The sequence below is a fragment of the Odocoileus virginianus genome, chromosome 1, assembly GCF_023699985.2.
Source record: "Odocoileus virginianus isolate 20LAN1187 ecotype Illinois chromosome 1, Ovbor_1.2, whole genome shotgun sequence".
Taxonomy (NCBI): domain Eukaryota; kingdom Metazoa; phylum Chordata; class Mammalia; order Artiodactyla; family Cervidae; genus Odocoileus; species Odocoileus virginianus.
Window position 1 is genome coordinate 179,605 of NC_069674.1, and position 13,891 is coordinate 193,495.

The 13,891-nt window shown below is 56.0% G+C and overlaps 1 protein-coding gene across 1 annotated transcript in view; it reads left to right on the forward strand.

The window, feature by feature from the left end:
- The window catches only part of VIPR2 (vasoactive intestinal peptide receptor 2), a 68,538-nt gene that overhangs the window by 17,821 nt on the left and 36,826 nt on the right, over positions 1 to 13,891 (forward strand). Inside the window, exons 3-4 of the mRNA XM_070477979.1 lie at positions 2,766 to 2,873; positions 5,196 to 5,293. Of these exons, the coding sequence (XP_070334080.1) occupies positions 2,766 to 2,873; positions 5,196 to 5,293 (206 nt within the window). The remainder of the gene's footprint in view (positions 1 to 2,765; positions 2,874 to 5,195; positions 5,294 to 13,891) is intronic.

Sequence of the window (13,891 nt, forward strand, 5' to 3'; positions counted from 1 at the left end):
CTGCCCACAGACAGCCTGGGAGAAAGTCAATTTTGGGGACAAGGGGATTAGGGTTCTCTCCATGATGGTGGATCCCCCTGCTTAAGACGCTTGTCTGGCGGGTGAGTTGCCACTGTCCCCTGGGAGCTCCGGCACATTTAGAGGCACGTGTTCTGACCGCAGCCCTTGCGGTGCAATTCATCACTGTCTCGCGTATTTTCTGTGTGAGGTGCCGTGAAGTGTCGGGGATGTCTGGATGCTGCACCCTGCGCAAGGTCAGTTTTCCTGAACCGCTTGGTCATAGAGGGTTGTTTTCAGGGCACTAAGCTGCCCTCCCAAGAAGAGCTTAGGAAGCCCCCAGCACCAGGGTCCACTAGGCTCCTATGCTTTCTTTTCCAGTGACCCTGGCGGGAGGCTCTTTGCTCATAACTCCCTGCCACCTCCTCCCTGCAACCGCTGGGACCACTTTGCCAAGCTTACAATGTATCGTCACCGCCCACATCTGCTACTCAACCAACTGCTTAGTTAAATAGTATGTAAGCTGACAGATACCAAAAGGCACTTGTTTCTGGGAAAACCAATTCGTGTGCTTTGGAAAAACTAGGAAAGTGAGTTGCTAAGCAGCCACAGAGTTAGAGGTGAGAATGACGGCTGGGAATGTCTGGAAATCTGGCTTTGCGAAAGAAAGCTTTGCTAGGCTCCTCTCTCCATGGGGTTCTCCAGGCAAGAATACTGCAGGGGGTTGCCATGCCCTTCTCCAGGGGATCTTCCCAACCCAGGGTGCAAACCCGAATCTCTTAGTCTCCTGCATTGGCAGGTGGGCTCTTTACCACTAGCGCCACCTGGGAAGCCCCATATCTCTCAACAGTTAGCATCAGACTTTGCACCAGAACAAGAGAAGCTTCTCTCGGGAGAAGCTAACACCGGGTGGTCCCCAACTGCCGTTCTCAGAGCGACTCAGCCCGTCTCAGGTGGCCTGGTTGCCTGGGGCCTCCAGCAGGTGGCCTAAGCAGCGCTTCCAGAAACTCTTAGCAGGCTGCAGGAGGCTGGGCTCCCAGAGTTCAGAATTCACACTCAATGTGATTCTTCCAAATTTAGTCCACCGAGCCCCGTGTCCTGGGGTCCAGGGCCCTTCAAGGGCACTGCCCACTTTCCTCCTCCTGCGGGCTCTTCTTCGCCCCCTTTGCTCTGCTGAGTCTTTAAAACACACGTGCTGTCTGTCTTCAAAGTTTTATGGGCTCTAGGAACTGCCCCCTCTGATCTCTCGACTGTCATTTTCATGAGGTTTGGAAGGTGGAGAGAGCGGCACGTATGTTCCCCGTTATCTGTCGTCTGTGCTCAGAGTCACTGCCCAGGTAAACCCCCACCACTGTCCCCTGCTCACCCACACGGCCCCAGGCCCGCACGCCGCACTGTCCACCCAACTGGGCGAGGCTTTCTACTGACATCTTTGTCCTTGATGACTTGTTCTAAGTAATTTTTCAGAAAGCAACATTTTCTTTAAATATGTAAGCTACTGTAGTATGAATTTATGTCCTCAATCTTTGGGGTGTAATTCAGTTTGTAGGATGAGTGTATTTTCATTTGGGGCTTCCCTGGTGGCTCAGATGGTAAAGAATCGTCCTGCAATGCAGGAGACCCGGGGTCGATCCCAGGGTCAAGAAGATCCCCTGGGGAAGGAAATGACGACCCACTCCCGTATTCTTGCCTGGAGAATCTCACGAACAGAGGAGCCTGGTGAGCTACAGTCCATCAGGTAGCAAAGAATCGGACAGGACTGAGTGACTAAGCACACACATTTTCATTTTATTTGTAAAAACCTTTAGAAGGATATTTTCAACTTTTTTGCAAAACTTGGTTTGGAGCCAACTTTTCATTATCTGTTTTCATAGAAGTAAAACATTCTTGTGGTCAAACCAAAACTACATCATGGTTATCGTACAGGTCTGGATGGCACGTCAGAGAGCAGAACTGTTATTTCTTTGTTTTAACTGAAGCTGGCACACTGCTCCTCCAATATTGAAGTTTAACTGAAATGTAAAATTTTAGAGGTCACAAAATATGGTAGAAATACCTTCAACTTGTAGTAAAAAACCCCTGGGTTCCGGGATTCATTTTCTGTTTGTTTGACGTTGAACCTCAGCGCTGTTTGTTGCTGAGATGATGCAATGCTTGTATGAATTATCCTCATGGGGTGGTTATTACGCAAAATAAGAGATCTGAAAAATGTTTTAGGCTTTAACGTGCTAATTAAGTTATTAGATAACTCCACGAAGGTAGCCTAAAATTTCATCGCCAATATATCATCTTGACTGCTGCAATCAACTAAATCTTATCAAATATTTAAATTTGCAAATTGTCCTTGAAGTCAGAGTCCATAAAAGCACAAGCGTGTGTGCCTCAGGGGACCCTCACCTCCCAGACTTACACAGATGCCGGGTGGCGCCCACTTGTCACAGGGACGAGCACATCATCGGGAAAAAGTACTGATTCTGCTGAAATTCAAAAGTGCACAGCGCACACTGGGTGCCTGAGATTCTTCCCTTCACACTCACTCACGTCTGCAAAGCTGATCACAGTGAACCCGTGCCAAGCATGTTCTCAATAATATTGTGGTGCGAGTTTGTTTCACAGGAGAATGACTTGCAGTATAATTATCTAATTGATAGGCTTTCTATTTGCAAAGCTTCAGGGCAGATCTGGCCCCACCGCTCAGGGGCGCATGCGGCCCGAGGGGGCTGCCCGAAGTGAGCAGCGGGCCTCGCTCACCCCTGTCTCCCCTCCAGCCTGCAGCGGCGTCTGGGACAACATTACTTGCTGGCGCCCCGCGGATGTTGGCGAGACCGTCACGGTGCCCTGTCCAAAACTGTTCAGCAATTTTTACAGCAAACCAGGTACTGTCCATGCTGCCATCTTTGAGCTTTTTGGGGGTTTGGTCGCAGGGACCGACTTCTCCATGGAGGCACAAGAAGCAGGGCATTGGTGTCCATGACCCAGTGGGTCAGGAAGCAGCTGTGCTGACCTTGCCTTATAGCTTGGGAGGACAGAATGCCTGCCGCCAGGCTGTCCACCCACAGCACACGCAGAGGGCTCGGACAGGAGACCTGGAGCAGGAGCCCGACACACGGGTGCCCAGGGCAGATGAGGGGCCACGGGCAGCAGGCAGGAGGAGAACAGGAACACCTGTCTCACCTGGGGACCTGTGGCCCTCAGAGTGTGTCCTCCAGGGTGTCCCTTGCTGGCCGGGAACACACTCTCTCTCACACAGGAAGCATCTCCCTTCCTGGACCGACTGGGTTCTCAGCCCGTGAACACCTGCAGGAGGTGCTCATGGGGCTGGGGGCTGCCTCCTCCTGGGGCTTGCTCTGCACACAGACCCTGAAAACCCAGATGTTTGAGAAATACACCTGTTTTTTATTTTAAAAAACAAGTTGTAGGTGGGAAATTGGGGGGTCTCTTCAGATATTGGTGCACGTTGTCATGGCAAGCAGCACATTGCTGTGCTGTCCCCAAGCCAGTGGGTCCTGGGGCCCGTGGGAGGTCCCCCCAAGCAGGGCTAGGATGGGGGTGGGAATGGGCCACGAAAGACTCTGCCTCCGGGCGGGGAGCCAGGCTGGGTGTCACTCCAAGGCAGGTCTTTGAAAGGGGCGGTGTCAAACCTCCAGGTGCAGGAGGACCAGGTTCAAGGACTCTGAGATCTGCTCTGACGAATGGACGAAGGCCCTCGTGGGTCTCCCCCGTGGGGGGAAGGTGCTGTGTTGTGCATCCAGCAGCCAGAGGGCCCAGCCCTGCGTTCTGCCCACTTCTCTCTAGAAGCTGCGGGGCTGGTCCTCAGAGGGCTGCAGGGCTCTGACCTGCCCCTGACTCCAAGCCTGAACAGGACCCGGGTTGGGAGCTCTTCCCAGGGGCTGGCGCCTCATAGAGCCCGCCACCGTTCCAGCCTAACCCCTGAACCAGGGCCCTCCAGAGCAGGGTCTGAGCCCAGCTGTCAGTGCTCAGGACCAGACGCTGTGACCACAGCCCCTACGGGATGGTCACGCTCAACCATGCATTCAGCGGCAAGGATAAGTGTGGGAAAAGTGCTAGCCGCTCAGTCATGTCTGACTCCTTGAGACCCTAAGGACTGTACTGACCCCCAGGCTCCTCTGTCCATGGGATTCTCCAGGCAAGAATGCTGGAGCAGGCTGCCATGCCCTCCTCCAGGGGATCATCCTGACCCAGGGACCGAACCCGTGTCTCTTGTACAGCAGGCGGACTCTTTGCCCTCTGAGCCATGAAGGGTGTGCAATCAGCTTTGGGGGGGCTGAGTGGGGGTGCCTGTCACCATTGTGCTGAGACCGCCATGCACAGCAACTCAGCACGGCCAGAGTAGGGAGCGGCCTGGAGATACGGGGACCCGCAGCGGCGGGAGGTCCCACAGCGAGTCCCCCAGAGAGCAAGGTTCTCATAGACCCCAGTGAGGAGATGCTCTAACTGTGCGCCTGCTTCTCTTCGCTTCGCCCCGCCCCGCCCCGCCCCGCCCCGCCCCTCCCCTCACGGCCCCGCCCCACCCTCACTGCCCCGCCCTCCCCTCACTGCCCCGCCCTCCCCTCACTGCCCCGCCCCCCGGCCGTCCAGAGCTCAGGGTACGGTCCCAAGGGCAGGTGGGCCACAAGCATGCTGTGCACTTGAGGAGGTGACTGCCCAGCCCTGAAAAGGGTCGCTTGCTGTCGGCTGTGGAGCTTTGGGCCAGTGGACCACCTTCGTTAAGCGTCAGGTTTCTCGTCCACAATGGGGGATCTCGCAGAGCCTCCTCATGAGACGTCAGGGTTGCAGAGTTACAAAGAGCCCGGCACCCTGCTCTGCCAACGCTCTTCTCTGTTCCCGACTCCAGTCAGCAGGACAGGGTGATCGGGGTCTGGCTTCAGACACGTCTCACTCGACAGGATGCAAGCCGTTTACTTCCACTCTGCTCTGCGGCCATCAGAGCACACTGTTAACTTCATCCCACGGGAATGCCATCACGTGCCCGTGCTTTGTCAGAGAGCCTGCGCCCTCCAGCCAGTGAGGCCCCCGAACTGCAGGACCACTGCCCGGGTTCCAGGGCTCAGGAGGCCCTGAGCAGCGGGCGCCCTGGTCCAGGCCCCAACCCTCACCGGCCTGAGGCAAAGAGAGGCCCCGAGGCGCAGGTGCAGGCCCTGGACACGCAGATCAGACCCGTGGCGTTCACTTTCCAGGAAACATAAGCAAGAACTGCACCAGTGACGGGTGGTCAGAGACATTCCCGGATTTCATGGACGCGTGTGGCTACAGCGACCCTGAGGATGAGAGCAAGGTAAGCGCCCGGCCTCCCCTCCTGCCGGCTCCCCGCGGGGCAGCTTGTTCACGTCTCCTTCCACTTCCTGTCAAATCCAGCCAGGCCCCTGTTTCAGCTCAGCTGCCTGGGCTTAGGAATCGTGATGGATCTGCAAGGTTGGGGTGGGGAGGCCTCGCCAGCCTGCTGTGTCTGGAAGGTGACCCCAGAGTGGTGGTGCCTGCTGAGCCCAGCTGTAACGCGTGTCCTTTCTGCCGCAAGGGTTTCTTGTTCCCTTGGGGATGTCCCCACAATACAGGCTCTTGAGAAGCTGTGAGGAGGTTTTCTTAGCCTTGAGCCAACAGCAGGGGTGGGACCAATCTTGGAGCATCTCTGCAGACGTAGAGCCGGTGTGCCTGGCCGGGACTGCCCAGGCTCAGCACCTGCTGTGATGCTCTCAGGCCAGGTCCAGACTTGGCCCGGGGAAGGTGAGGGGCAAGAAGAACCCCTCCTTCAGGAACGACTGCAGCTCCGCTAAAGCCTGCCCTGGGCCTTCTGTGAACTCCCCAGCTCCGGCACGCTCACCCAGCTGTGGCTCATGATGGGGGGATATTTTCTTTACCACCAGAAAAACAGCCCACTGTCTCCCCTTGGGCCCCGTCACTAGTGCCATGACCTTGTGTGGATAGGGAAGAGCCTTAGGAACCCCAGGTCGGGGCTGGTTCAGACATGTGCTCCCTGCCAGCTTTGGGTATTCTGTTCAAATCAGTCGCTCAGTCGTGTCCGACTCTTTGCAACCCCATGAATCGCAGCATGCCAGGCCTCCCTGTCCATCACCAACTCCCAGAGTTTACACAAACTCATGTCCGTCGGATCGGTGATGCCATCCAACCATCTCATCCTCTGTCATCCCCTTCTCCTCCATCCCCCAATCCTTCCCAGCATCAGGGTCTTTTCCAATGAGTCAACTCTTCACAGCAGGTAGCCAAAGTACTGGAGTTTCAGCTTCAGCATCAGTGCTTCCAATGAACACCCAGGGCTGATCTCCTTCAGGATGGACTGGTTGGATCTCCTTGCAGTCCAAGGGACTCTCAAGAGTCTTCTCCAACACCACAGTTCAAAAGCATCAATTCTTCGGTGTTCAGCTTTCTTCACAGTCCAACTCTCACATCCATACATGACCACTGGAAAAACCATAGCCTTGACCAGATGGACCTTTGTTGGCAAAGTAATGTCTCTGCTTTTATTAATATGCTATCTAGGTTGGTCATAACTTTCCTTCCAAGGAGTAAGCGTCTTTTAATTTCATGGCTGCAATCACCATTTGCAGTGATTTTGGAGCCCCAAAAAATAAAGTCTGACACTGTTTCCACTGTCTCCCCATCTATTTCCCATGAAGTGATGGGACCAGATGCCATGATCTTAGTTTTCTGAATGTTAAGCTTTAAGCCAACTTTTTCACTCTCCTCTTTCACTTTCATCAAAAGGCTCTTTAGTTCCTCTTCACCTTCTGCCATAAGGGTGGTGTCATCTGCATATGTGAGGTTACTGATATTTCTCCCAGCAATCTTGATTCCAGCTTGTGCTTCATCCAGGCCAGCGTTTCTCATGATGTACTCTGCACATAAGTTAAATAAGCAGGGTGACAATATACAGCCTTGACGTACTCCTTTCCCAGTTTGGAACCAGTCTGTTGTTCCATGTCCAGTTCTAACTGTTGCTTCTTGACCTGCATACAGAGTTCTCAGGAGGCAGGTCAGGTGGTCTGGTATCCCCATCTCTTGAAGAATTTTCCAGTTTATTGTGATCCACAGAGTCCACGCATTGGGTGTGGGGCTCATTTAAAGAGCTTGGGGGCTGTCTGCTGCCCAAGCAGGAGCCCAGAGAACCTTGGCAGAAGCCTGTCTGTGGGGCTGAGGCCCACCTCCCGCCAGCCGCCCCTCAGCCCACAGCCCCCCATGTCAGTCTCACCCCTGTTGCCCCTCAAGTGAGACCCACAGGGACCTTGCTGCCCGTTACTTTCCTGGATGACCGAGGGGCTTCCTTTGCGCGCCTCACCAAGGTCTGTAATCTGAAGCCGGTTCCTCTCCTGTGGGATCAGGGAAACCTAAAAACGCAGCACCTTGTACTTTCACGTGTACCCCTCTAATTGGGATCAGCCTAGTGAGCCATGACTGGTGGCCGGGGAGGGTGACTGGGGTGCGGCTGGGTGCCCGTGCCATGCGCGCCTCACTGACATATGTGAGGTTCTCCTGCTTGCGCCGGGCACGGGGCCTCAGCAGCCCCTCACAGGCTCCATCCGCCTTGGGGAGGCCCCGAGCCTACCCCTCTGACTGCAGGTTTGTGCTCAGTGACCCCTTGCCCACCCCTCACCTCATTTACCAGGGGATGGCCCACTTTATAGATGGAGAAACTGAGGTCTGGAAGAACGATGTGGTGTGGCCAGGGCCCCCGGCATCCTGACGAGAGTCAGTCCATCTGAGCCCTCCTCGGGGGCAGTTCCTGAGCCCCCCGGTTCCCGCATGGGGGGCAGCTGCCCAGATGCGCTGGGACCCACCTGGGCAGCCAGGCCAGGGCTGCTGACCCGTCCACAGACCCAACCTGGACCTGCGCCCTGGGGTGCTCTGCAGGGACCCCACAGAGAAGGGGTGGCCGGGAGGCCCGCTGCAGCCCCCATGGCTGCAGCACGGAGAAGGTGGGGCCCCAGGGCTGAGCCTGTGGCTTGAGTGGCGTTCACCACTTCCACCGTCGGCCCCATCCCCCAGGACAAGCTGAGTGCCATGGCCCGCGGGCTTGCTGGTGGCCTGGCCCCCAGGCAGGTCAGAGACCACCGATGGAATCAGGACCAGCCACATCTCACGGGCCTGTGAGCCGTCTCAGGTTCCAAACTGCTGTTCCACGATATAAGGGTGTCCAAACCGGGGACCATCCCGTCGGCGTTCTACGAGTGAGCCTTAAACTGTGTAGCATTAACCCCAGCTTGAGGACTGTCCCTGTAGAGACGAGTGTCCCAGCCCTGTTCTGATGACCCTGTTCTGACCAGGAGCGAGGACAGCCCCACGACAGCACGGCCCCTGTCACCTCACACGTCCTCCCAGACGGGCCAGGGGCACAGCCGGAGAGTGCCTGGCCTCCTGGGCGTGGAGGGCGGGTGGGGCTCCGACACCCACCTACCATTGCCCACAGCTCCTGCCCGCCATCACAGCCAGCCCAGCATGTAGACCTCCCAGGCCTCGACACCCCGTCCGGGGGAGCAGAGTGTCCAAGGGACCCCCTGCTCACGTCACACGTGAACGTTCCGGGAAGCCCGGCGTTCCCCTCTGTCTTCAGGCAACAAAGCACCGACACAGCTGTAAAGGGCACCCTGTGGGAACCGTGTCTGCTCAGACCCCTTGAGGATGGAGCGCCTGTGACTTCCCGATGCTTTTCTATCCAGCGAGAAGAGCTATTTTTGTTCTCAGTTAAACATTTCAGAGACTCTGCAAGTATCACGAGTGCATATCTCCTGCTAATGGATTAGAAACTCAAAATATTTTAATATGAGAAAGGGAAGGAAAGAATGGCACGAAGCCAAGATGAGTAATTCTCTGCCTGGTTGCAGCTCCCACGCTCGCATGCTTTGGATGCCTGCTTGTGTAGGGAGTCCGTGAGGACGAGAGCCTCAGGGCGTGGGGCTGCCCAAGCCAGGCCAGGACGGGCCCTCCCGGGTGGGGAGCGAGAGCCTCAGCCCACCGACCCTCCGGGGGCTCCTGCCAATGCATCACTCCGCATCTCATCAGCCCATCTTTCTCCCCAGTTCTACAATTATAATTGGATTTCCTGCTGTCACACAGCCAAACTCCACCCTGGGTGCCGTGCGTGCAACCTTTGTTGGTTTCAAAGTTAATTAAATTCAAGGGGAAAAACAGCCTCCACATAAGCCACATGTGGTGAGGGAATCAGGAGGTGAAGTAACAGGGAGCGGGAGCCCTGAGAAGGAGACATGGGCTTGAAGACCCCAGAGCACCCCTCGGATGACAGCGGGAGCCGTGACTGTGAAGCTGTGAGGGGCTGGGGGCGCTCAGTGGTCTAAGCCTGCATTCCTGGGGCCGTGACACCCTGACCAAGCCCTGCTCAGCTTGGGATGCCCTCTTACTGCACCCCAGCTTCCACAGACAAGGTCTCCCCCGTCTGTGTTCCTCTCCCAGCAAAAGCTGCCTCTGGCCTGCCTATCCTCATCTTAAGCCTCTTCTCTTTTAACCCTTGGATAAAGGGCTTAATACCACTAAGAAGGTTTAAGGAGTTCAGTTCAGTTCAGTTGCTCAGTCGCGTCCGACTCTTTGCGACCCCATGAATCGCAGCACGCCAGGCCTCCCTGTCCATCACCAACTTTCGGAGCTTACTCAAACCCATGTCTATCGAGTCGATGATGCCATCAGCCATCTCATCCTCTGTCGTCCCCTTCTCCTCCATCCCCCAATCCTTCCTAGCATCAGGGTCTTTTCCAATGAGTCAACTCTTCACAGCAGGTAGCCAAAGTACTGGAGTTTCAGCTTCAGCATCAGTGCTTCCAATGAACACCCAGGGCTGATCTCCTTCAGGATGGACTGGTTGGATCTCCTTGCAGTCCAAGGGACTCTCAAGAGTCTTCTCCAACACCACAGTTCAAAAGCATCAATTCTTCGGTGTTTAGCTTTCTTCACAGTCCAACTCTCACATCCATACATGACCACTGGAAAAACCATAGCCTTGACCAGACGGACCTTTGTTGGCAAAGTAATGTCTCTGCTTTTATTAATATGCTATCTAGGTTGGTCATAACTTTCCTTCCAAGGAGTAAGCATCTTTTAATTTCATGGCTGCAATCACCATTTGCAGTGATTTTGGAGCCCCAAAAAATAAAGTCTGACACTGTTTCCACTGTCTCCCCATCTATTTCCCATGAAGTGATGGGACCAGATGCCATGATCTTAGTTTTCTGAATGTTAAGTTTTAAGCCAACTTTTTCACTCTCCTCTTTCACTTTCATCAAAAGGCTCTTTAGTTCCTCTCCACCTTCTGCCATAAGGGTGGTGTCATCTGCATATGTGAGGTTACTGATATTTCTCCCGGCAATCTTGACTCCAGCTTGTGCTTCATCCAGGCCAGCGTTTCTCATGATGTACTCTGCACATAAGTTAAATAAGCAGGGTGACAATATACAGCCTTGACGTACTCCTTTCCCAGTTTGGAACCAGTCTGTTGTTCCATGTCCAGTCCTAACTGTTGCTTCCTGACCTGCATACAGGTTTCTCAAGAGGCAGGTCAGGTGGTCTCATATTTCCATCTCTTTCAGAATTTTCCACAGTTTATTGTGATCCACACAGTCTAAGGCTTTGGCGTAGTCAATAAAGCAGAAATAGATGGTTTTCTGGAACTCTCTTGCTTTTTCGATGATCCAGCGGATGTTTAAGGAAGCCCCAACCTTATCATGGGAGCCCAGGGTTTCCCCGCTGAGAGCTGAGGGTCTCCAGAGTCAAGGAGCTTGTCCTGCATCATGGCCTCGGCCTCAGGCGGGACCAGCCAGGAACGGGTGCTCCACCCCATGTCGTCTGCCTGCCTACCCGTCCCCTAGGCCCCCGACCCATCCTGTCCCAGGCCCAGGGGCTCTCCTGGCCCAGGGGCTCCCCCACAGCACGTCAGGCAGACCCTGTCCTCCTGACTTACCTCCTCTGCCGACTGCCATCTGGAGGCTCCTGGTCAGAGTGTCCTGGCCAGCCTCCCTGCCTCCAGTTCTCACCTCCTGCCCAGAGGTCCCAGCCAAGAGCTGGCAAAACATCCAACAGCTCGAAGTCAGCAGCCGTGATGAGTCTCTGTGGGCCCAGGAGGTCTCCTTTCCCCTGTTATCGAGAGCCGCCCAGGTGAAGGACTCCAGGACTGTACCCCGCTCGACCACCAGGCGTGACTCAGTACTGCCCGTGGCTCCACGCCTGGCCCACAGCCTCTCCCAAGGACAGCGGTCCCAGCAACAGGCTGGTGTCCTGCGCTGGGTGGACACACCAGGCCAGGCACTCCATACGTCTCCCACATTATATATTTGCTAACATAGGTCTTAAATAAAGAGCACTTCTGCTAAATTTAGCCAAGAGAACTGTTTGGCATTTCAACCTTCCCATGCTTCAAGCAGACACATTTCTTCCATGTTATGCCATATTCCTAAAAATATTTCTGCGGCCTCCTCTCAGCTTTCAGACCACTGCAGGAACTCTCACACTGACCGCTAGTGCCGCCTCCCCCAGGGTCCCCGTCCCTAATGTGTGCGGTCCTTCTGCGTCAGATGCCTTCCACCTCTCACCCCCAGGTCCCGCAGGACCACGATGTCCCCGAGTCGGGGTGGGGCTGGGGGTTCCACAGGGATGGCCCGCGGCCGGCGGAGGCCAGGATTGGAGCGCTAACGGTGCAGGCGGGCCCACCCTCAGCTCTGTTACAGTGGCCGGCCCCATTCTGCCTCCAAACAAGCACCAAGGGCGCTGTCTTGGCCTCACTTTGCATCGAGTGGCGGGAGGAAGCGTCCCGGGGCTTCTTCAGGGCACGCGAGGGCACGCTCAGAGCATGGACTGCTCATCAGATGATGGGGCAGCACTGCGTCAGGGAGGTGAGGCAGGCGGGGTGACACCTGGGGGTTCAGGACGGGGAGCCCAGCCAGCAGAGCTGGGTCCCCACCAGCCCCAGCCACACCCCCCAGGCCGTCAGGAAGGGAGGCGCTGCTCCAGGGTAGGATGGGGGCAACCAGGATACTCGCTGGATAATCCTGTCCGTTTCTCCACGTGACATGCACATCTCAGGACTGAAAGTCTGTAGTCCAAAGAGATAATTGAAGAAAATATGGAAATTAGCAATGTTTGTTTTACTGGGTGTTTGCGATCTGTTACAGACCTAGAAAGAGAGGACAGGCTTTGGGAGAAGCTCCCCTCCCCACTGTTAGGGTGGTACCATCCATCACGGGGGTGGGAGGTGGGCATTCCGGGCCGGACAAGGACAGCGAGAGACTGCAAGCCCGGAAACATGCAGATGAAGGACAGGAAACAGTGAAGCTGCATGTTCCCTTTAGTGGTTTGGTTATACTTTCTACTTCAAAAGTCAGCAAATACATTACTTCTATATTCAAATAGTTTTAAGTCCCCCCAGAACAAATTTCTGCTGTTTGACAAATCATCTCTCAGTGACATTTGCCTCCACCTAGACTCTGTCAGGACAACGGGGAGACTCAACCGTCAAACTTCCTGCTGTCGAGCATTTCCTGAAGCCTGTTTGGAGGCGACTTTATAGCAGGAGTGGTTCAGGGAACCCGGCAGGCTGGTTGTCCTGCAGCCTCTGAGCTTGGGGGAAGGCGAGCGGCAGGCCCCCGGCCACACACACACACGGGCCGCCTCGGGTGTGAGCAGCCCGGGTGTAACCCAGCTCCAGACGTCTTTGCGAAGCTGCTGTCTGACTGCTGTCTGGGCCCCTGCCCAGGGTGCGTCCCTCCGAGGAGCCAGGGCGGCTCTGGTGGAGTGGCCCAGCCTCTCCCGGCCCCAGCCTTTCTCTGTCCTTCCCTCGCCTCAAAGCCCGGCTCCCTGTGGGCTTTGCCTGGTGTTTCTAGGATCAGGATGCTCGGTGGCAAAGCACAGGCTCCGACCTCTTTTTCTGTCGCCTTTTCTTTATCATAAACCCTGTGCTCGAAATAGGTCTCAGTGGGAGAAAACATTCCAAAATATCTACTGCTTTCTTTTTAATCTCAGAAATGTCACCTTTGGTTTTAAAAGAAAATCCATTTTCCTCTAACGCGTCCATACCAACAAAGGCGCGGTCCCTGCAGTGACTGAAAACAGGGGGCCGTGCAGACAGGGGCAGGGCCCCTGGACCCTAGGACCCGCTCCTCTGGAGGGTCGCCCGCGGCCTGCGGCCAGGCTGCCCGCCGCTCGGGTGCGGTCTCCACGGGGAGTCAGCCTGTGCTGAGGGGGCGTCAGTGGTGGGGACCGTCTGGACCCCCGTCTCCTGTTCCTTCCTGAAGCCTCAGCTCGTCCTCGGGAGGACAGTGACCTCGGGGTCCTGTGAGTGACGTCCCCAGGTGACCCCGACTTGCCGCGCGGGGGCCTGGTCACTTCCCCCCGGGACAGTGCTGTTGGGGCGCCCAGCTGGGCTCAGGTTCAGTTCCTCAGAGGTCCCGAAGGCTGCAGCAGAGACCGCAGGGGCCCAGCGCAAAGCCTACGTCTCCCCGTCGGCTCCGGGGCGCCTCTGAGCCCCGCAGATGGGAGGAGGAGCTGCGGTCAGCAGGAGCGCGCCCGTCACCCCGTCCCCCCGTCCCCCCCGCACGATGCTGGCGGCCGTGCGGGAGGCGGGACCACGCTGCCCGTGGGGAGGCGGTGGCTGTGACTCGAGGCGCTGGGTGAAGCGGAGCGAGCACAGACGGAGCCTGACCCAGGAGGACTCGGGGCGCGGATTAACAACCTCGAGGACCTCTTTCTTCATAAAAATGGTCTTCATTATAAAATCAAACCAAGCGCCATAAATCATGTCTCGGGCATTTACTGGGAGTGTTTACAGCTCTCGCATGGATTGGCTCATTGAATCCCCCGACAAGCCCACGAGGGAGAACTCTGCCTTTAGTCACCGCTTCACAGCGAAGGGACGCTCACCCCT